Here is a 23,622-nt window from a genome sequence, read left to right on the forward strand (position 1 = left end):
TATAGATGTGTGTATATATGTATTATATGTTTATATGTGTATTTTCCATAGGCTTTTGAGCTAATACTTTCCTCTAGTTTTTCACAGCACCTAAACATTGTCTTCTGTATAGCCCTCCTTATTCTATCCCAATCCTCATTTTCCCTATTTCCCTGTTGACAATACCTGTCTTCTAATATTTCCCTGTCTCAGAGTCCTTCCTCTCATTTACCCTGATGGTTACTTTCTATTTCACTGGGTCGGGCAGTTACATCAGGCTATACACATTTAATGATTTGGATCTAAGATCCATACATTAGAGAGCATGCTTCACTTGTTTTCTTGAGTCTGTGTTTCTTCACTTAGTATAGCAGTTACTAGTTTCATCCATTTACTTGAAATTTTCATGATTTCATTTTTCTTTACTGTTAAGTAGAATTCCATTTTGTAAATGTGTCATATTTTCATTATTCACACCTCTGTTGAAGGACATTTAGATTGTTTCCATTTCCTAGTTATTTTGAAAAGAGCAGCAAACAAATATGACTGTACAAGTTTCTCCATAGTAGGGTACTGAGCACTTTGGACACATGCCAAGGAATGGTATAACCAGATCAGATGATCAGTTTATTTTTAGTTTTTCAAGAGTTCTCAACACTGCTTTTCACAGTGATTGCACCAGTTTCTATCCCACCAGCAATGAATGAAGGTTTCCCTTTCCTACATCCTCATCAACATTTGGTGTTTTTTGTTCTTTTGATAGCACTCATGCTGACTCGGTTAAAATAAAATTTTAAAGTAGTTTTAATTTGCATTTTCATAATCATCAAGGACATTGAACAACTTTAAAAGGGCTTCTGGGCCATTTTTGATTCTTCTTTTGAAGCTCTCTGCTCAGATCCATAGTCCATTTTTTAATTGAGTCATTTTTTTTCTTGCCCCTTTCTTTTTTGAGGTTTTTTTTTGTGCATTCTGGATATTGATTCTCTGTCTTGACATTCTGATGTATAGCTTGTAAGATTTTTTGTTGAGACACGATCTCATTATGTCTCACTGTTTGACTTGGAACTCTATATGCAAACCAATCTAGGCTCAACCTCACAGAGATCTGTATACACTTGCCTCCCAAATGCTGAGATTAAAATTGTGCACCAACATACCCAGCCCAATATAAATGTTCTAGATAAAGAACATCATAATTTTAGTGCTCCAAAGTACACACCAGTATTCCATATCCCTGTGTTCCTTAATATATCCTTAAGATAAAATAACTTTTATTTGATAATAAATTTAGTTTAAAGTTTTGAGTACAGTAGTGTAGATCAATCCATCAGCAGACACATCTACCATTTTTTTTGTAAAATCCAGGAATTGGGGGATGTATTCACTGGTACTCTAATAATTAATTAGGAAAACCAAACATATGGGGGAAGGCATAGATTTTTCTTCTAGAGAATCATTCTCAAGTACTGGAAAAAGATAATTTGTTCAACATTAAGGGGTATGCACATTAATACAGCATCTTAGTATCTCTTCTGTAGCAATAAAAACACTGACCAAAAGCAACTTGGGGAGGAAAAGGTTTATATGATTTACACCACAGTTCATTATCAAGCGAACCCAAGACAGGAGCTCAGAGCAGGAACCTGGAGCACAGACCATGAAGGAGTGCTGCTTATTGGCTTACTATACTGACTCACGCTCAGCCTGCATTCTTTTCTTTCTCTTTTTTTAATTTTCATTTTATTTTACTTTTTGAATGTTTTTAATTGAATTTTTGTGTATTTCATACAGAATATTTCAAACAATCTTAATCATCTTTATACCTCCATCCTCACTGGCACCCTCCCATAGCCCTTGCCCCCACTGGAACCAATGCATGCTTTCATCCGTTAAGGCTCACTGTGTCAAGTCAGTGGTCCCAGAAGTTCCCCAGTGAAAGACCATCCACTGAGGTCTAATCAGCCTATCTAGAGTCCTTTATTTTAGGAAAATCAGCTCTTCCTCACCTAGCAGCAATCAATTGCCAATACTTCTTCAGATAAGATTGGGGTCTGCTGTCCATTTCCCCAGTTCTGTGCTCAGTATTTGTCTTCCTGAATTTGCATAGAACTTGTGTATGATAATACCATTGCCATAGAATCATATGTGCCAGTTCCCAGGAGTTTGTAGGACTTTGTTTCCCTATGGTCATGCCCCTCCTCCCTGGCCCTGAGACTCTCTGTACTCTCTCTTCTGGGATGGTCCCTGAGCCCTGGGTGGGTGAAATTTAATATAGGACCATAGGACCAAGGACCATAATTCTGAAGACCCTTAATCTTTATTTATTGTCTATTTGCGACCTTTTACTGTTCCTGGCCCTCTGTTGCATGAGGGAGCTTCATTTATAAGAATTGAAACATTCATAAATGTTCACTACTTTACCCCTGTTCTATGTTCCATGTGTCTTAGGTATAGAATTTGCATTGCAGATGTGTCACTTAGGCCTCAGCAATTCATAGACAATATTGGTGTGTGCCCAGTTGTGATACTTGGTAGTAATCTCCAACTGGTACAAAATAAGCTTCTTTGCTGAGTGGTGACTGGATTATTTTTCTTTAAAAATAAGGCCACAAGGCCGGGCGTAGTGGCATATGCTGTTAATCCCAGCACTCCAGAGGCAGAGGCAGGCAGATCTCTGTGAGTTCAAGGCCAGCCTGGTCTACTTAGTGAGTTCCAGGCCAGCTGGGACTACAGGGAAACCCTGTCTCAATAAGATCAAAACAAAAAAATAAGGATACATATTTTCTACATAGTAAGAAACTATATTAATCTAGGGATATGACAGTCTTGGGGTTTTCTCTAAGATCTATGACCATTCCAGCCATGTATACTTGGCTATGTTTACAGTACGACAGTTGTATTTCCTCCATTGAGTGAGCTTTTAGTCCAATTAGGCAGCTGCTGATTGCCTCCAAGATAAAAGCGCCAGTACTTCACCAATGTCCTACACTGTACTGGCCATTAATGTGGTTATTTGGTCTTGAAGCTGGTGTTGGATCATCAATTGATGTTTTCCCTTGGCATTATATTTCTCTCAAAAGCTTTGAGAGGAACCTTCAGGGAAAGTGGTTTCAGGTCAATTCCAGGTCTATGGCTCCAAATCCTGTGTCCAAAGTATGCTCTCTCTTCAGCAGTAGGGTCTTACCTTCAAGTTCTGGGAGGCCATCAAGGGTTGTGACAATATCCTGCATAATTTTGGAAGTCTCTTGGACCATCCTGGCCAACAGCTCATGGAAGGTATTTCCTGTCTGGCACTGTTTCATATTATACAGCCTTTAGCTATACACATGGATTCATGTAGAGATACAGTATATGTAGTTTGTCATTAGACTGTTGGACTAATGATTACCTCTGGTTTCTTTAAGCTTTGTAGGCTTTCTCTCTTCTATTCTCTTCTTGTCTTCTCTCTCTCTCTCTCTCTCTCTCATCAAACCCTTCCACCATGGTTTCCCCGTTTAAAGTGTTCCCGTTTTCCCCATTTCTCCCTTGATAACACAAGTCTCATATAGTCCCTACGCTCTTGAGCTCCTTCTTTCCCTTTATCCCCAAGGTTTCTTATATAACCCTCCCTCCCCACTCCCATTTTAATAACCCCATTTTATAAATTTCTCTATTAGTAACACTTGTTTCCTACTGTTCTTCTCTTGCAGGTTCTTTCCTTGCTTTTAGCTCCTGGTTCCTTTTCATTATTCTGGTTCCTGCAGTAATGTCTGCATACATACTCACTTATTAGGCTTTAGTACTAGGTTTCACATACAAGGGAGAGCATATGATTTCTTTTTTTCTATTTTTTATTTTTTTTTCTGCGTCTGTGTTGCTTCATTTATTGTAACAGTTTCTAGTTTCATCCATTTTGTTGAGAATTTTTGCATCTTTGTTCATTAAGGATATGGGTCTATAGTTTTCTTTTTTGGTTGTATATTTATATGTTTTGGGTATTAGAGTGAGGTTGGCTTCATAGAAGACATTTGAAAGTTCTCCCTCTGTTTCTATCTTTTTAAATAATTTAAGTAGTATTGGATCTAGATCTTCTTTAAATATCTGACCGAATTCTGCTGTGACTCCACCAAGCTTGGGCTTTTTTTAGTGGGGAGGTTTTGTATTACTGTTTCAATTTCCTTAAATGTTATGGATCTGTTTAAGTGGTTGATATATTTGGTTTAGCTTTGGTGATTCCCATGAATTTAGATACACATTGATTTCTTTTAGATTTTCAAATTTAATAGTGTATAGGTTTTTAATATATTCCCTTATAATGTCTGGAGCTTTTGGCTCTCTCTTGTGTTGTTTTCCTTTTCATCTCTGATTTTGTTGGTTTGGAGTTGCTCTTTCCTTCTTTTGGTTAACTTGGCTAGGGGGTGTGTCCATCTTGTTTACCTTTTAAAGAACCACCACTTGGATTAGTTGATTCCTTGGATTGCTTTCTTTGTTTCTGTTTCATTAATTTCTGCTTGTATTTGTGCTATTTCTTTTTGTCTGCTGAGTTTGGCTTTCATTTGTTGTTGCCTTTCATGTGCCTTCAGTTGCAATGTTAAGTCATTTATTTGTGTTTGTTCTAATTTTTTGATCAAGGAATTTAAAGCTATAAACGTCCCTATTTAGACTGCTTTTAAAGTGTCCTAGAGGTTTTGTTGCATTGTATTGTCCTTTTGTTTTAGATCCAGGAATATTCTTATTTCTTTCTTAATTTCTCCTTTGACCCATTCATAATTCAGGAGTGTGTTGTTTAATATCCATCAGTTCATGTAGTTACTAGGGCTTCTTGTGGTGTTGACTAAGTTTATTGTGTTGTGGTCTGATAGAATGAATGGAATTTCAAGTTTTTAATTTTTGAAACTTGTTTTGTTCCCCAATATGTGGTTAATTTTGGAGAAAGTTCTATGGGGTGCTGAATAAAAAGTATATTCTTTGGTGCTTGGGTGGAATATTTGGTAGACGTCTGTTAGGTCCATTTGATGTATGATATTGCTTAATCCACATGTCTGTCTGTTTATTCTTTGTCTCATTGACCTGTTTCATGGAGACAGTGGGTTATTGTAGTCCCCTGCTATTAGTAGATTGGGGTTAACTGTGTCTTAAAGTCTTGTAGTACTGTTTTAATGAACTTGGGTGCACCAAAGTTTTTTGCATATATATTCATGATTGTAATATCTTCTTGGTCAATTGTTACTCTGATCAGAATGAAGTGACCCTCTTTATCTCTTTTGATTAGCTTTAGTTTGAAGTCTATTTTGTCAGATATTACAACTATATTTTTCTGAGTACCATTTGCTTGGAATAGTTTTTTTTTCCCCCATCTTTTCACCTTAGGGTAGTACCTGTCCTTAAAGTGATGGATTTCTTGCAGACAACAGAAAGACAGATTTTGTTTCTTAATCTATTCAACTGGCCTGTGTCTTTTGACTGGGGAGTTCAGTCCATTGATATTTAAAATTATTATTGAAAGATATGTATTGATTCCTATCATTTTCATTTCTGTTTACATTGTTTGTCTAACCGTGCATTTTCACAATTATACCTTCATTTAGTTTCTTTCTATTACCACTTGGATATAGCCATTCCTGTCTTAGGCTCTTTGTTTTGCTTTAAAAATTCTCTGAAGGTCTGGGTTTGTGGATATGAATTTTTTCAGGCTACTTATTTTGTAGAAGATTTTTCTCTCCCTTTCAACTATAATAGACATCTTTGCTGGGTAAAGTATTCAGGATTGGAATCTGTGATCATTTAGAACTGGGAATACATTGGTCCAAGCTCTTCTGGCTTTCATAATTTTCATTGAAAAGTCAGCTGTAACTCTAATGGATTTTCCTTTATATGTGACTTGTTTTTGTTTTGCAGCCTTCAGTGTTCTCTTGTTGTTCTGTATGTTTAGTGTGTTTACTATGATATGCTGTGGGGAGTCCCTTATCTGCTCCTGTCTATTTTGTGTTCTATGTGCTCCTTGTATTTGTATGGGCATGTCTTATTCTAATTTGGGGAAATTTTCTTCTACAATCCTGTTTGAAGATCTGGTCTATACCATTATCCTGAGATTTTCTCTTTCCTCTATGCCTATGATGCATAAATTCAGTCTTTTCATGCTGCCCCACATTTCCCCCATATTCTATTTGTCCCGTCCCGCGGGATCTGCAATGGGGTACCTAGAGTGAGGAGTGGGGATTGAATGGGGCAAGAGAAACAGAGAATGGAGACAAGACAGTCTTCTGATCAAGTCTCATTTATTGATTATTCACACACAGCTTTTATAGGGAAGCAAAAAGGGGAAGAAGCCGAGTGGGTAAATTCCACTGAGACAGCACATTTGTTACCAGACAATTGCAGCAGTAGTAAATTCTAAAGTTAGATTACAAGTTACAGTGAGAAACCAACAGTTATACCACAAGACTCCATGGTCCTGTAAGATAAGGAAGTTTCCCAGGCATTGCAAATAGCCAGGGCACGAAAACATGTTTTTCACAAAGCCACCTGGTTGCAGAAACCCTTTAGTTGCAGTCTAGGCTAGGTCAGAAGTTGAACCTGTCAGCAATTAATTTCACAGACAATGGTTGTTGTTTCTGAGTTGGGGGCCTACGGCTCCCCACTTCTATTCTTGTGTTTTCTTAAATTTTTCATAATCTTAGCTTGAGCAGTCCAATTTATCAACTTTATCATCTAGTTGTAATATTCCATTTTTTACTTCATTCATTCTATTGGTGAGGCTTTCTCCTTTCGCTTCTAATTGGCTTATTGAGTGTTTCACTTCTTTCTTCATATCAGCCTGAGCTTTTCTCAATATCTCTATTTTTTTAATTCAGTCAGAAGTTTAATCCTATGTTCTTTAAGTTATTTGATTTATTTGTGTGTTCTTTAAATTCATGGAAGTATGATCATTTTTTATAGTTGTTCTTTTGAATACTGTGCCCTGGGTTATTTCTAGGTGCTTCTCATTGTAGAACTCCTCTATAGGACTGTTGGTGCTTGGTGAGGATGTATTATTTGGGGTTTCCATGTTACTGTTTTTTCTTTTGACTTTCACATGTGGAATTCCTATACTTTCTCTGATTCTGGTGTGAGACTCAAGCATTCTTTTGTTGAGTTTAATTCTGTTCCTTGATGCACCTTTGTTGTTTTATTATTGGGTATGAAAAGCTGTTTGGTCTAGGCTTCACATTCTCTGTTTAGATTTTATATTGGAGGGACCAGGTGACTCTAGTCCAGTTACCAGGAGTTCCTGGAGACCACCAGTCAGATGAGGATCACATGCTCTTAGGCTTCCTCCTAAGTTCTGGGTCCCTCTAGTCAGCAGGCACAGTACAATATCAGAAGTTTGCTAGGTGGAAATTGGATTTAGGCGATCTCAGACAGTTTGAAAATTTTTGTGCCCCAACTAAACACTATCCTAATCATTTTTCCTGAATTAATGAAAGCACAAGTTCATATAAAAACTGTAATTAAAAGTTAAACATGGCTTTAAACAGTTTTTAGCTGTTATACGGGTGCTGGGAATGGAACCTGGATCCTTTGCAAGGAGCAGCCAGTGCTCTTAACCACTGTGCAATTTCTCCAGCCCCAAAGGGCTTTTTTTTCTTTTAGAGAGAAAAATGTCAGCATTACATATACTTGGATATTTACTTCTTATTAATTAAAATTTTGATGACAAAGAATATTAAACACTGATTTGATATATAATGGCATTAATGAATTATGCTTTCTATTAATGAGTTAATGTGTTATATTTATATAAAAAGTAATTTTATGGTGGCTGAGAGATGGCTTAGTGGTTAAGAGCACTAAATGTTCTTACAGAGTACCTGGGTTCAATTCCCAGTATCTACATAGTGGTTAACCACCATCTGTAGCTCCTGTTTCAGAGGATCTGATACCTTCTTCTGACCTCCATAGGCAGTGCACAATACTGATACTGGTACACTTGCACACATGCAGGCAATATACTCATACTCATAAAATAAAAATAATAAACAAAATATTTTAAAAGCAATTTTAGGAAAAAATGGTATGATTTCACACTCAATGTGATATAATTAATAAAATGTGCCATGGGAGGGTAGGTAAATAGAGTAGTGTTCATAAAATAATATAGTTACAAATTAATAACTAATAAAGTTAGAAGATGACTACATGATGGTTTATATTCTAATTTGTTATACTTTTAAAAAAGATGATGCTATACAGCAGTCCCTTCTGTTTGAAATAACTACCATCATCACGACTTAGGCAGAGCCTGATTGCTAAACATAGTCATAATTGGCTTGTTAATGGTTGTGCTCATTCATTAAAGAAATGCCAAGCAGAGTCACTGGACCCTCACCTGAGTATCCAGGCACACTCCCCAGCCAACTAGGCCAGCCTTGGAAGACAAAAGAAAAATGAGGAAGAATCCAATAGAGAGATGCTTTTGGAAGCCCTTGTCAAGAAACTCCAATAGACTCCCATATGAACATTGAAAATTGCTGTTCTGACTTTTTTCTAGTTCCCTGTCTAGAACTTGTAATGCTAATTACTCTTGCCTTTACTTCTCCTTCACATCACCTATTCATTATTCAAGGACTTTCTTTTCCCCTTAGAAACAAGAGTTATGAAATTTGGGAGTCTTTTAGATAGACCCACTGAAGGGGTACTCCAGTTGCCTCACCCTGCATCCCTGTTCAGCATGGAAGAAGCCAGAGTGGCCTATGTCCCTGTTCCCTATTGGCAATTTGGGTAAGCCCTTCAGAGGTTGGCATGACAAGAATAGGAGGTAGGAACTGGCTAGGCAGTTAAGGTAAAAAGACCCCAAGGAATGTAGCCAGTTTCTAGGCTAAAAGTCAAAATGTCATTGGGACTCTTAGCAACATACTCTGTTCCAAAGGACAAAAGTGTCAAAATGTCAAAAGTTTTTGAGAGCTAGTATTTAATCCTTAAAAGATTTTAGGGTTGCCTCTTCAGAGGGGGGAATGTTGGAGGGGAGGGAGTGGGCATGGATTTGATCAAAACACCTTATATGCATGTACGAATTTCTCAATAAAGTTTTTGTACAAGTTAATAAACAAATCCCAATAAAGAAAAACCGAAAAATTAATGCCATTTTGTGGATGTAAATTTAGTGAGTAGATTTTAGTAGTTGTAAACTAACATTTTGCAGTGAGCATTATTCCATAAAGTTGAACATAGTTTCTTATTTAAAAATTATTAACCAGTTTTATTTCAGAGATTGAATTAAGTGGAATCACTTCTACTTATAACAAACAGAAATCTTTTAACAAATAGAAGAAAAATAGATGCCAAGCATCATAATCATAATGACATTTTTAAAAAGTGCAGCTGGAGATGGAGCTCAATTGGTAGCGTACTTGCCTAGCATTCATAGTGTCTTGAGTTCAAATCTCCAGCACAACATAAACCAGGTATGATGATTCATACCTTTAATTCCAGCACTTCAGAGGCAAAGGAAAAGGATCAGAACCTGAATTTCATCCTAACCTACAATCTGAGTTTGCATCCAGCCTATACTGCATGAAATCCTGCCTGAAACACTGAATAAAAGCAAAGGCCACAAAAATACATCCTTCTTAGCAAAGGAAAGAACTGAAAGTAGTTATGAGAAACCAAAATATTGTTCCTCATAATTTAGCCCATAGTATACTGGCATATGAGTGTGTGGAATAAAATACATGAAGACATATGTGGGCTAAATCGCTATGGCTTTTCCTCCTGGAGACATTACAACAACTCTCTTCAGTTGATCTCCATTTGCCTTTTCATTGTTTCTGTCCTCCAGCATCTCCAAATATTTCCTAATTCTTTGTTATAATTTTGGATATTCATCAAATGCTGTCTATTTTATCTATTTAATAGTTAATCTTCTAAAAGAAAAAAAAGTCACATATTTTGGGAGACTCCCTCATGTTGGTCTGTGTCCAGTTTCTTTGTTTCTTAAGATAGGGTCTTGTTAGGTATCCAATAGTCAAACTGTAAGATGTTGGGCTCCATGAGGCACTCCTTCATCAGTAATCAATTATTTTAAAAATTATTTTATTTAGGTTGGGCTCCATGAGGCACTCCTTCATCAGTAATCAATTATTTTAAAAATTATTTTATTTATTTTTCCCTTTTATGCCTATGAGTGTATTGCATGCATGTGTGTAAGTGCATTCATATTTTGCAATGACCATGAAAGTAAGAAAAAAGGATGTAGGATCCCATGGAACTGAAATTATGAACAGTTGTTAGCCATCATGTGGGTGCTGGGAACTGAACCTGGGTACCATACAAAAACAGCCAGTGCACTTAATCACTGAGCCATCTCTCCAGTCCCATAATCAATTACAGATAGGACTAATATTCTGCAGGCCAAGAATAGGTAGTTAGCTGCTATGAGTTTGGGACTGTAATATTTATGTTATGCCCAGAAGACATCATTTGCAGGATTTTCCCTATCTTCTTGATCTTAAATTCTTTCCACCCCTTTACTACAATGTTTCCTGAGCTTTAAAAAGTGTTTCATATGTATTTTGACTTGGGCTGAGATTTCAACCATAACTTACTTTCTGCAACTTAAGCAGCCATGAATGTTGGCATTCACTGCCACTGACTTCAAAAAGAGAATTTCTGAGGGAAGCATCTGTTTCTGTAAATATAGATATTTAAAAGCAATTTGATTCTATATCAGTGTAAACAACACTAGTAAATTTTTGACTAAGACTATGAATTCCCCAAATATATGTCTTTGACCAGGCCGACAGTACCATACACAGCCCCCACTCCCATTGAACTGACTTCAAGTCAAATCAGAGTGGTTAGTTACCCTCATTGCAATTGAGCCACGTATTGTACAAGTCAGCTGATCTTTTCTGGCACCTTGCTATTAAATGCCCTTGATGCTTTTTATCACCAGTAGCCTGCCTGTATGATAGTTCCAGCTTCATTTCTCTATGTCTTGCACCCAAGGTGTGTGACATCTCCAGAAATAGGGTCTTACTAACTAGTTGTGGTGGACAATCAATAGTAATGGCAAAAGACTGTATTGTCTTGGGCATCCCTGTCCAGCCACTCACGTGGAAGTATTTCCCGTCTGACACTGAGAATTTTGTTTAGTAACCCATGGCTTCCAGAAACAGTATTATCCAGCCTTGTCTCCCTTCTAAATATTTTTAATATTTTAATGGCATACAATATATTTGGTTTGCATACTTTTTTGCATACACTGTTGTTTATGGTTAAACAACCACCATTGCTCTTTCTTCATTCTGTCCTGCCCAATCCTCTCCATGCTTAAACCTTGCTATTCCCAGTGTTCACTTTCTTTTCTCATTTTACCTTTGTTGTCTTATCCCTCAAACCTTCCTGGCCCTCCCTCAAAAGGGCCTCTCCAGTTTTCTGGCTTCTGCAGATACTCCAAGTGAATTACATATCCAAAGAATCAAAACTAAAGCATCCACACATTAGAACACTCATCATTTAACTTTCTAGGTGTAGGTTTCCTCACGCAATAATTTTTTTCTAGTTTCATCCATTTACTGACAAACTTCATAATTTCATTTCTCATTATGGCTGAATAAATCTCCAATACACACACACACATCATACTTTTATTATCTATCAGTAAATGCACATCTAGACTGATTTATATTTCTTAGTATTGTGAACAGATCAACAATGAACATGATTGTGTAACATCTCTTTGATAAGGTAAGAGCTGTTTGGGTAGATGGGCCAGGAGTGGTGTACATGAGTCATATGGTAAATCTATTGTGATTTTGAAAAACACCAGAATGATTTTCAAATTGTTTGCACTTCTCTATATCACCACCAGCAGTGTATAAGGGCCTTTTTCCCCAAGTCTATACCAGTATTTGTTGTCATTTGTATTTGTGATGATGACCATTCTGTGTAGCATGACAAAGAATTTTAAGGTAGTTTTAATCTCCAATTCCCTATTGGCTAAAGATATTGAACAGTTTTATAGGTATTTACTAGTCCTTTTTATTTATTTGAGAATTCTCAGTTCATTTTGTAAACTCAATTTTTTAATTGGGTAATTTATTTTCTTGATGTTAAGACTTTAATCATATTATGAATTATTTTTTGTTAGAGGGAAAATACCATAATTTTACATTTTTTTCTTGTTTGTTTCAATCCTATCTGTGGGAATTTAATTAAAAAATCTTGGAAGCTTGCTTTAATATGGGCATTTTTTCTCTAAATACTATGTATGAAAATTGGAGAATAAGCAAACGTGGTTATTTCATTAAATTTTAAAAAATCATTGTATTTCATGTTCCTTTAATTGCTATTCAACTACCAATGTTGTTTAGCATTGGTAATCAAATACATGTACAATATTTTAGTATTAATTAATGGCCAATTTATATATCTTATCATTAATTATCATATGCTAATACAAGTACTTTCAAAGTAACACATCTTTTAAAGCTACTGTGATGAATATATATTAAAGCCATTTGATATTAATGATTTAAAGAATACTGATTCTTTTTGTACCAGTTGAGACACTCATGAAAGTGTTATCTATTTAATTCCAGTTGTGTTGCTTGATACAACTACTGTGCTGGGAGAGCTAGGATGGAAAACATATCCGTTAAATGGGGTAAGTGTAATGCCTTCAGAATTTAAAAGTTACTATCCTTTTGGAGGTTTGTAGGATTGTCTCTGATTGTTAAAGAAACTTAAAATTTATATGGATTTTGGAATATAACTTAAGTCCCATAGAAATGATTCAAGTATAATTGGACTGGTAATGAATAGGAACATATATCAATATATAAGCACTCTTCCTTTCTTTCAAATTAATAATTGTTCAACAATATTGCATTTTATTCATAGTAATATTAGAATTCCTTGTGTATAAATACTTCTTGAAATAAATTCCAATGCATAATTTCAAGGCATTTTTCTGTGAAATCTGGTAGCCTTAGAGACACATGTGCATATGCAAAATTTAATGTATCATTCATATAATGTACAAATATTAGCAATATGATTTCTAACAGAAAATATGAGCTACTAAAAAAGTGGTTTTGAATTTGGCGAGATGGTAAATTGTGGTTGAATTGATGAGATCTTGAAAGAGCTCTGTTTACTGGCTTGTACAGATGTATAATTTACAAAACAATATAGTTTTCCAAGTACTGATATTTTGGCTGTTGTTATTGACTTTTTGTATATTTCTGTTTTCTTTACATCATTTTGGCACTGCAATAAATTCTACTTCTCTTTTTTTACTAAGCCAAGCTAAAATGGTTATTTGTAACAATTTTACTCTGATTATTATCAGTTCAAAAAAACCTCAGTAATATATATACTCAAATGTTTTCAGTTATAGGGTAACTTTTTTCTCTTAGAAATATTATTTCTTCACTTAACAATTCTTTAGTGATATTTACATAGAATTATTTATAATATCCTCAAATATAAACCTAAAAGAAAAAGTCGACCTAGGAATATTTTTTTATTCTTTTAAAATATTTCACACATTACTGTAAGAACTAAATATTTTACATCAAGTGTTATTTGATTTTGCATTTAAAACCTCCATTTCAAAGCCAGGCATGGTGGCCACTCCTTTAATCCCAGCACTTGGGAGGCAGAGACAGGCATATCTCTATGAGTTCAAGGCCAGCCTGGACTGCATAGTGAGTTCCAGGACAGCTGGGGGTATAGGGAGACCCTGTCTCAAAAAGACCAAAAACAAACAAACAAAAAAACAAACAAAAAAACAAAAATCCCTCCATTTCAGTGTGAAGTATTAAGATAATGGATTATTTACTTCTTTTTATTTGCTTCATATTTTGTAATATTATATTTTAATTTCCATTTTATTCTAATAGACCTCTCATCAAAATATTTCTGACAAATATATTTTTGAACATTATAATTTTATCTTCATCTTTTTACATACATATACTTAGGTGTTTGTCACTAAATGAAACTTCCTATTGCATACATCCATGCACATGTGTGTATGTGTGTGTGTGTGTGTGTGTGTGTGTGTGTGTTTAGTATGTGTGTGGGGGGATGCACTCTGTAGACAAAATAACTTGTAAGCACATGAATTATTAAGTAGTTATATAATTTAAGTGGGAAAACTACTAGCGACGTCTTAACACTGTCCATGTGTAGTCACAGGCCACATGATATTAGAGGACGTGGAACACGTGATATCATCCCCCTGCTCTCGTGTTTTTGGCTTTATCAGGATTAATGCCAAAGAAAATGATGAACAGGCAACACAGAATTATAAAATAAAAAATTCCCTTGGCAGTTTGTCTTACCTCTATTTCTCAGGCAGAGAATTCCAGTCTTAAAATATACAGACTATAAGCTGTCAATACTTTTATGACTGGAATTACTACACCTATAGCCAATGTGTGAGAGATGGATTCTTTGACACAGAAGCTGATTTAAGCCTGTATATTTACCATGCACTTGAATCAGAGAAGAACATGGAACATTCATGAAAGGCCATTTACTTATGTGTGATATTCCATAAATGGCTCAGATTTCTGTTTTTCATTTAATGAATACACTGCTCACCTAAGATGCATGCTTTGGACATTACACAGAGTTTGCTAAGGGAAAAGAGTTAAGAGGGTAAAGAACAGAATAAGATGATAGAATTTTGTAAAAAAAGGACAAGATAAATAAAATGCATTGAGGATATTTACCACATGTTAGACTTTGCTCAAAACCCTTGATTCAGATCAGTCTATAAATCAAGTATAATTTGCCTCCTTTGATATATGTGGCAATTGAGACTCAAGTTCAGTAAGTAGCTTCTACAAGGTCACAGAGCTAGGAATTAATGCAGTGAAACTCCTAAGCCAAACAAATCCTAATCTTGTCACTCATGAATGGTAATTTCATAGCTATTGCTCTTTATTTTCTCTAAGATTCTACCATATAAAGATAAAGGCTGATGATCAAAACCTTTAGGCTATGACTGTGCAAGAAAGATTAACAGATGGATTCCTTTATTAAGAAGTCAGTTAAAGCTGGAAGTGGTGGCACTTGCCTGTGTGTTTCCAGCACTCATGAGGAAGAGGCAGGAAGATGACAGATTTATGGGCCATGTAGTAATAATTTATCTTAAAAAATAGACTTAATGAAATAGCTACTTTACTTTTATTTTATCCCTCAAATACTAATCTGTCTATGGTAACTGTAAGCAGTTGGAATATTTTAGAATGGGCACAGGCACATATATTTTATTATAGATGTGAATGAAGTGATATGAATTAGATTAAATAAATATGAATAAGGGTTAAAGGTAAGCTTCTGGTACACATAAGGAAGTTTAACATATATGCAATTTAAACCATTTCCCCTTTAGCAAAGAGAGTGAATTACTCTTAAGCATAAAGTTTTGCATAATGCTGTATGTAGGCTTGACAACTGGAACTACTCACAAAGGAGGTAAAAGTTTGAACAAAAATGATTAAACTCTTCAGAATGCAAATACTGTGGACATAAATACAGGCTAAATAACTTCAAGTTTATCAAAGCTGTTTGCCAGTTTAAAGCACGTAAGCCATTATTTATACCATTTATCAAAATTATAATTTTATATATCTGATACTGAACAAAATTTTTGACCTCTTAGTTTTATAAAGATATTTTAATTGTACTGCTATTTTGAACAATTAACTTTTTCAGGCATTAATTCAGTTGCTTTGAGAAATATGATATGGACAGGAAGACAGCTAGGTTTTATAGTTGGAAAGTTGTGATATAAAGTATACTTGGTATTTCTGTGAATAGTATATTTAATAAGGATGCCTTTTTAAATTGAAACTTTTTCTTTCTGTAGAGAATTGAGCAAAGTATCATTCAAATTTGATAATTTATTACATAAAATATAGGAAATATTTATTTTTTATTCTTTGCTTTAAAATAAACAAACTTACCTGGGAATCTGCACAGTAGTGCCATGCTGATGTGGTTTCAGGCATTCACTACTGCCTGCTAACAGAATCATTAATGGTCATGTGAGTAGGTGGTTAGCATTCTTGGTTAGTGAACACAGTAAAGGGATGAATAGTCTGGAGCTTGCATAATCCATACAGTTTTTTTTAATTAGCTTTCTGAAAGACTAACTTGTATGAATATTTAAGCATTGTCCTGAAATCAATTTAATAAACTTCCTTTTTTTTATTTCTGTGTGCCAAGTACCCTGCTTTTTACTTAAAGGGGGCCTTTCAACCCATTTGTAGATTTTTTAATTGAATTTTTGAGACCTTCATACAATCTATTTTAATGATATTTATACCACTTCCTCTATCTGCATGCCCCCATAGCATGCTCCCTGTATTTCATGCATGCTGTCATATATATTATGGTCTATTGAGTCAAGTTTGTGTCCCCAAGTGTCTTTTGATGTGAGTCCATCCTAAGTCTGGTTATCTATCATGAGTCCCTGAAAGAAGACCAACTCTCCCTCACCCAGTAGTCATGGGTGGCCAATAGTTTGTTGGCTAAGGTTGGGACTTTCTTACCGATTACCCCAGTTCTATGCTGTATTTTTGTAGTTTTTCATTACAGAACCCATGCTACACAATCAGAAGGCAGAATTTTGTACAATATTTAGTGAAAGAACGGTAAGAAAATGAATAATTCAAGTACATATAAGTAATGAGTAATGTGTCAACTCATTTTTATAAGTTATAAAGGAACCACATGTCTGGAAGGAAAAATGAAAAGGCAACTTCCAAGTAAAGAGAATGGAGTGACAAGAGGCATAGAAGAGCAGTCTCTTTACCAGTTTTCATACATTACTTAGTAATTCCTCATGTGCATTGATTTAGGATGTTTGCAAATCACTTGTTTGTAGCAGAAGGATTCACTGTCTTCAATGTGTTTTTTGAACTAGTTCCTGCATATCTCTGTCCCAGTAAGTCAAAATGAAAACAAACTTCTATGAATTTGTTTAAACAAACAAAAGTTACTGAAGATTTTTTTTTATTAAAAAAGTAGACCACTGGACATGAAAGACACTTTAGAAAAATAGGAATGAAGGGCTGCTCAAAATAAAAGTGACATGGGGTTGGAGAGGTGGCTCAGGGAATAAGAGCACTTGTTATTTTTCTAGAGGACCAGGATTCAGCTCCTAGCGCCTATATGGTGGCTCTGATCCTCTTCTGGCTTCTTGGGCACTACACACACCAATAAACATACCAACAATCAAAACACTTGTACTCCATTCTCTTTACCTGGATATTGACTCAACATTTAAGAGCTGGTTGCTCTTACAGAGGTCCTGGGTTCAGTTCTCAGCACCAACATGGTGGCTAACAACCATGTGTAACTCCAGTTCCAAGGGATCTGACACCATTTTCTTACTTCCACAGGCATTTCAGGTCACGGGTGCATTTACATACATGCAGGCAATACATTCATACACATAAAATTAAAAAATAATAAATATAATATGAAAAAGCCATATAGAAACTTCTTAAAGAATGTACATATACATTATAAAAAGATGTAAATGAGGTACCTAAAAAAGGGGGACATTGCCCCTTGTAGACATCATAAGCTAATGAAAAAAGTCCTCAATTTTAAGAATGGACTCCCTCTCTAGAAGCAGTTGACCAAAGGGCCCACGAACCCTCAAACTGGCCTTTGCCCCTGCTCTTGGTTATGAGAACTCATGAAGACCCTATTGCTGAAGACACTACATATGTGAGTTAAATGAACAAAGAGAAATCAAGCTGATGCACCTGTGGAGCTATGCTGGAATGACTGTCTGCAGGACCCTGTGGAGCCAAACCAGTTTGGCCACCCAAGTCTACTTGTGAGGTAGATTCAAGCAAGTCTGGTAACTTGCATGCACCTGAGCTTCACTGGCTTGTTTCCTTACTTGCAGTGATAGACTGGCATGACTTCCTATGCATAAAAGTGGGTCACAGAACGGAGCCAGGATCCCTGCCCATGTGCCTGGTGGTGCTCATGGTCAGCCAACCACCATAGTCATTCACTGACCGGCAAGACCTAGCTTCAGTCCTCAACAACATTAGGAATCTGAGAAGGCTACAGATTTCAGAAAATCAACTAGAGCACACAAGTATAATTCTGTCATGTGAAGCCATGAAACCTCCCAAATTCACTAGAATGTGCACAGGTGGCCTCTGAGATAATTGCAGTCTACTCTGAAGACCTGACTTCTGCTTTCACCTACAGTGAAACCCTGTGGAGAATCAGTCTGTTGGAAAATGCCTTGGTCCACAATGGAGTCATTGCACAGAGTGAAAACCAGAAACAATCAAAGTATAACCTGTATGCAAGGGCTGCGGAAAACTAATTTAGATGAAGAAAACCAAGGGTTTCTGGCTGCTGAGGAAAAGGGAAACACCTACTTGACATTCCTAAACACTGTGCAAGAGAAACAGAAATCCAGAGTGAAAATCTCATTCCAAGAGGCCTGGGTGTATTATGACTTAAATTCCACACAAAGAAAAGAGATAGGCCCTTACTTTGAAATACCTATGGATGGGGGTTTTCATTACCAAATAGAAGACATGCAGTTGAGGTTGGGGCTGTGGTAGGGTTAAGGTGGAGATGGGGGAAGTTTTCTGAATATAACACAAATTCATTATATGAAATTCATCAGTCAATAAGATTTCTCTTTTAAAAAGATTTATTTTGCTCCCTGTTAAATGGTACTGGCCATCATGTTGGGGAAGTCGTGGAAACAGGAGCTTGAATTTGCTCATCTCACTGAGTACACATATGGGAAGTGTATTGAGAGAGACGAATGATTGTGCTCAGCTCAAGTTATTCTTTTCATTCAATACAGAGTCACATCTTGTGAAATGGTGCCCCCCATATTTAGGATGGGTCTCTCCACCTCAATTAATGCAGGTTACAAGGTCTCCCAAAGACATGTGCAGAGATTCATCTCCTAAGTGATTCTACATTCTGCAAATTTGACAAGCAATATTAACCTTCAAAGGTACACAGTTATTGATTGGTATTTTGTTGTTATTTTAACTCTCAACAGTATATTTTTAATACTATAATGTTCTTTCTTATATGGTTTTTAAGTTTCCAGGGTATTTCTTGTATATTTTTATTGAATTTTTGTGTATTTCATATACAACATCTTAATCGTCTTTCCCCATTATCACCCCTCCAGAGACCCCTACTGGATTTCATGTGTTCTGTCACATATGTTAAGGCCTATCAAATCAAGTCAGTGTCTTCAGATATCCTCCAGTGCAAGCTCATCCACTGAGGTCTAGTCAGCCTATCTAGAGTTCCTCCCTTAAAGGAGAACAGCTTTTCCTCACCCAGCAGTAATCAGCTGCCCAATAGTTCTTCGGCTATGATTGGTGCCCGCTGCCATTTCCACAGTTTTATGTTGGGATTTTGTCTGTTGAGTTTGCGTGGGTCTTGTGCATGCTGTCAGCTTTGTTGTATGTTCATATAAGCAGAGTCCCAAGAGCCTATACAAGTCAATTTCCATATGGTCATGCACTTCCTCCCTTGGCTCTTACAGCCTTTTTGCCCCCTCTTGCGCAATGGTCCCTGGGCCTTGGGTAGGTGTAGTTTAATATAAGAGGACTGTCCAAGAAGTCATAATCTGCATACTTTTATTCTCTAGGCTTTGGTCATTTGTGGCCCTTTGTCTTCATTTTCCTCTGTTGCATGAGTGAGCTTTGTTATGAGAGTTGAGAGATGCATTAGTATTCACTCTACCCCTTGTTCCAATATGTTCCTTGAGTCTTAGTTGTAGAAGTTCCCTTGTAGATGTGTCAAATGGGGTTGGGAATTTTACAGACACTAAATCTCTGTGTGTGAGCAGTATTGCAACTCTGTAATAGTTTCTGTCTGTTGCAAAAGAAGTTTCTTTGATGAGTGGTGACTGGCATACTTCGCTGTAAATATAAGGATCTGTATTTAGCACATTTGTCTCCTTGGGGCTCTATCTAAGATCTATAACCTCTCCGGTCATGTGCATTTGGGTATTTTCCCAGTACTGGGTAGTTCACATGAATTGTTTCCCATTTAGTGGACATCAAGTTCAATTAGGTAGCTGTTGATTACCTTTAATATAAAAGTGCCACTACTGCTCCAGTATAGTTTTCTGTGCTGGGTACTGTTGTGGTTCTTAGGCCTTAAACTTGGGGCTGGATGATTGATTGATGTTCTCCTTTAGCAGCTTTCTAAACCACAACAGCTAGCCTTCAGGGAGGTGGATTCCAGATGTAATTTTTTAAAATCTTTGTTTCTATTTAAGGTGTTTTATGCCCCGGCTTCCTTCATGATTTTTTTTTTTTTAATTTCTGAAGTTTGATTACAATATGCCTAGACATATATGATGCTATTTTCTGGATCAGCTCTGATATTTGCATTTCTTTTACATAGCATTCTGAGATGTTCTGTTTTATTTTAATCTCTCAGTTTGTTTTGTTGTTTTCTTGTTTTTTTATGTTTGTTTACTATTTGTTGCCTCCAGCTTTGGAGGTCTTATGATGAAGCTCAGGGATTTTCTTTAGCCATGTCCTCTGTATAAATGAGCTTACCGAATGCATTTATATTAGAGTGTTTTCATTTCTCACTTTTTATTCTCATTTCTTAGATATTCAATTTGCCCTACATTTACCATTCACTTGATATGTCTACATTTTAACAAAGGCCAGGACTATTATTTGATTTTATACATTTTTTAATCTATTAATTCTATCATCCCTGTTTCTGCTTTCATAGATTCATTAGGGTTGTTTGTTGCCTGTTTAATAATGCTTTCTGCTTTGGGGTGAAAAGGTAGACAAGATGTCATTGTTAGAAAGAGTTTCACTAAGCAGGCTTCTGTTAATGTTGTGAAGAGGGATAGGGGAGGAGAGATGTTTTGTTTGTTTGTAATGAGGTTTTCCTCCTTCCCTTGAGCTTGTGCTTTGATTTGACCTTGCTTTGTCAACATGTGCTGGACACCTCTTGTGGGACATGATGATGAGAGGGAACAGTATTTTTGCATTTCCATTAATTATTAGGTTCTAATAAAATCCCAGTAGGTTAGCAAATAGCTTATCCTGAGAGCAAGTCGTATTAAGGGGAACAGGAGATTCTGGCATAACTCAAGTGGTTTCTTTCTACGTCTTCCACAAGAATATAAAATTTATTTATATATTCAAAGCAAGGAACTGGTTAGTATCCTGGGGTAAAATTCATGTTCGTGTGGAGTATCTGCAAATACAGCTGCCTAAAGTCTTTAGTGATGAGATTATCATTGCTAAATCTATGAGGCTTGTCTCTAAATGGTTTAAATGGCCTACCTTAGTCTTAATTTTTACGAAGTTCCTTACAGGTGGGTTTCATCCATCTGATTCTCAGATTTGGGGGAACAGTGGATTTTTCCCTTGATGTCACTTTTCTAAATAATCTAAGAAAAATCCACTTTCTGTTTATTTTACTTTTTAGAATAAAGGGACAGTTTCTAAGGTTTATACCTGCTGGAACAGATAATATATTATTTATTTATTATTTATTTATTCATGTGTGGCTTTTTGAAACAGGATCTAATTCCATAACCCAGGCAGCATTGAACTCGTTACAAGCCTCTTTTCTCTCTCTCCTGTTGCTAGAATCACAGGCAAGATCCATTATTCCTAACTCAAAATATTACTTTTTAAACACTTAGAGATATTATATAATCACCTGAAACAATTGCCTAAACATATTAACCCCCTCCCAAAGATGTAAAATTGCCATCCTTAGGATAGGTAGATCCTTTTGTCCTCAAAGCTTTTCTTATGATTTTATTTAATTTTCCCTTTAAATTTTTGTTGCTGGCAATGACCTTTCAGAAGTTCTTTTTTGTATTCTCTTAACTTCAAGCACCATTGGTAGTATTCTTTGGATCTCAAAAAAAAATCAAGCTTTATCATTATTGTCATTATTATTATTATTTTATGTTTATGAGTATAATGCCTACATGTATGTCAGTCCACCCTTGTCATGCGATGTCCATGGAAATCAGAAGAGGGCTTCAGATCCTCTGAAACTGGAGTTATGGATGGTTGTTAGTGCCATGTGGATGCTGGGAACAGAACCCGGGTCCTCTACAGGAGCAGCTTGTGCTCTTAACTGCTAAGCCATATTTGCAACCCCAAATCAAGATTGTATGGCCACATTTTCATGACCTTACCATTATTACTCCCTGCAAATAAATTCAGAAAGATTTCACAATTATCCTGTGGTGTATAGGATGAGCACCGGTTAACACTCCTACAAGTTTTTAGGAATTTGATTCCACATATCTTGGCTTTAGAGAAAGAACCACAATGATTTCTGCCATCAGAGCATTTTAAATACTAATGTGTCATGAATCTTCAATAACAATTTCACTAAACCTTTTATATTTTGGGAAGGGCTTAATATTATCTATGTACAGTAAATATTTTAGCACAATGTTGTTGATGAAAAAGCTGAACAGAAAAATAAATTTCAGAGCCCTGTTTGTATAGAGAATAAGAAGCTAGTGTTAAAACCAAGGTCATTACTGTACCAAAGGCAGGAGTTTAGAATTACCTGATATCTCTAACCACAGAATTCTCTTCCACATTATTTGATGCTATGGTGGGCAAAGAATGGCTTGTAAAAGTCATGAAGCATGGGTTTAATATTAGATAGTGTTGTTAGTTGGGCATAGATTTTGTTTAGATAGACACATGGTTATTAATAACTCCTGTAGCAGTTAATTTGTCTTTGAGGACAAAAAGATCTACATATACTAAGGATAGAAAATTACTCTACAGTTTAGTTTGTGACCCAAGAACTACTGGTTCAGGTTTACATGATGCATTACATTCTTCATTGTTATTGTAAAATACCTAACAAAGGCAACTTAAGAAAGGAAGGATTTATTGTTACACACAGTTCATCATTTCAGAGAAGTCATGGAGGCAAGAGCCTGAAGAACAGCTTTTCATATTATATCCAGCGTTGGGAAGCAAAGAGCAAAGAATATTGCTGCCATTAGCCTATTAAACCTAATCTAGAAAATCCTTCACAGACATCATAGATATTTGTTTCTATGATGATTCCAAATGTTATAAAGTTGAGAATCATTGTTAACTATCGTATTAACTATGGGATCCCCTGGAACTGGGGTTATGGACAGTTGTTTGCTGCCCTGTGGATGTTGGGAACCTGGGTCCTCTGGAAAAGCATCCAGTGCTCTTAACCATTGATCCATCTTTCCAACCCTGTCAATTGTTTTTGACATTTTTTCTGTAAAATTATTAAAAAAACGTTTCTTATTTTTCAGGTTAATTTCTTTCTGTTTAATATACAATAAATATGATATCGAATATAGGATTAAATAAGTATAAAATGGATTAATTTAGTTTAAAATATTTTATGATAGAAGTACATTATGTTAAAGTGCCTCCTAGTCTCAAAGCACAATCTAAATCAACTGTCTGAACCTGAAGGTTATTGATGAGTATCATTTATTGACAGTGTCAGTTCAAGTACTTAGTTATTCTTAAAATGAATACCTTGGTTTGATTTTTAGATGATAGACTCATATATTGAGGATCTTGTTGCAGTCCATAAATGTACACATGTATTATGTGTCAAATTTAAAAGACTGATGTCCTATAA

The 23,622-nt window shown here is 35.8% G+C and overlaps 1 protein-coding gene across 1 annotated transcript in view; it reads left to right on the forward strand.

Moving 5' to 3' along the window:
* The window catches only part of Epha6 (EPH receptor A6), a 1,087,127-nt gene that overhangs the window by 60,223 nt on the left and 1,003,282 nt on the right, over positions 1-23,622 (forward strand). The window contains exon 2 of the mRNA XM_008841732.1: positions 12,543-12,607. Within this exon, the coding sequence (XP_008839954.1) occupies positions 12,543-12,607 (65 nt within the window). The remainder of the gene's footprint in view (positions 1-12,542; positions 12,608-23,622) is intronic.

Source organism: Nannospalax galili, unplaced genomic scaffold (genome assembly GCF_000622305.1).
Source record: "Nannospalax galili isolate Female #2095 unplaced genomic scaffold, S.galili_v1.0 scaffold821, whole genome shotgun sequence".
Taxonomy (NCBI): Eukaryota; Metazoa; Chordata; class Mammalia; order Rodentia; family Spalacidae; genus Nannospalax; species Nannospalax galili.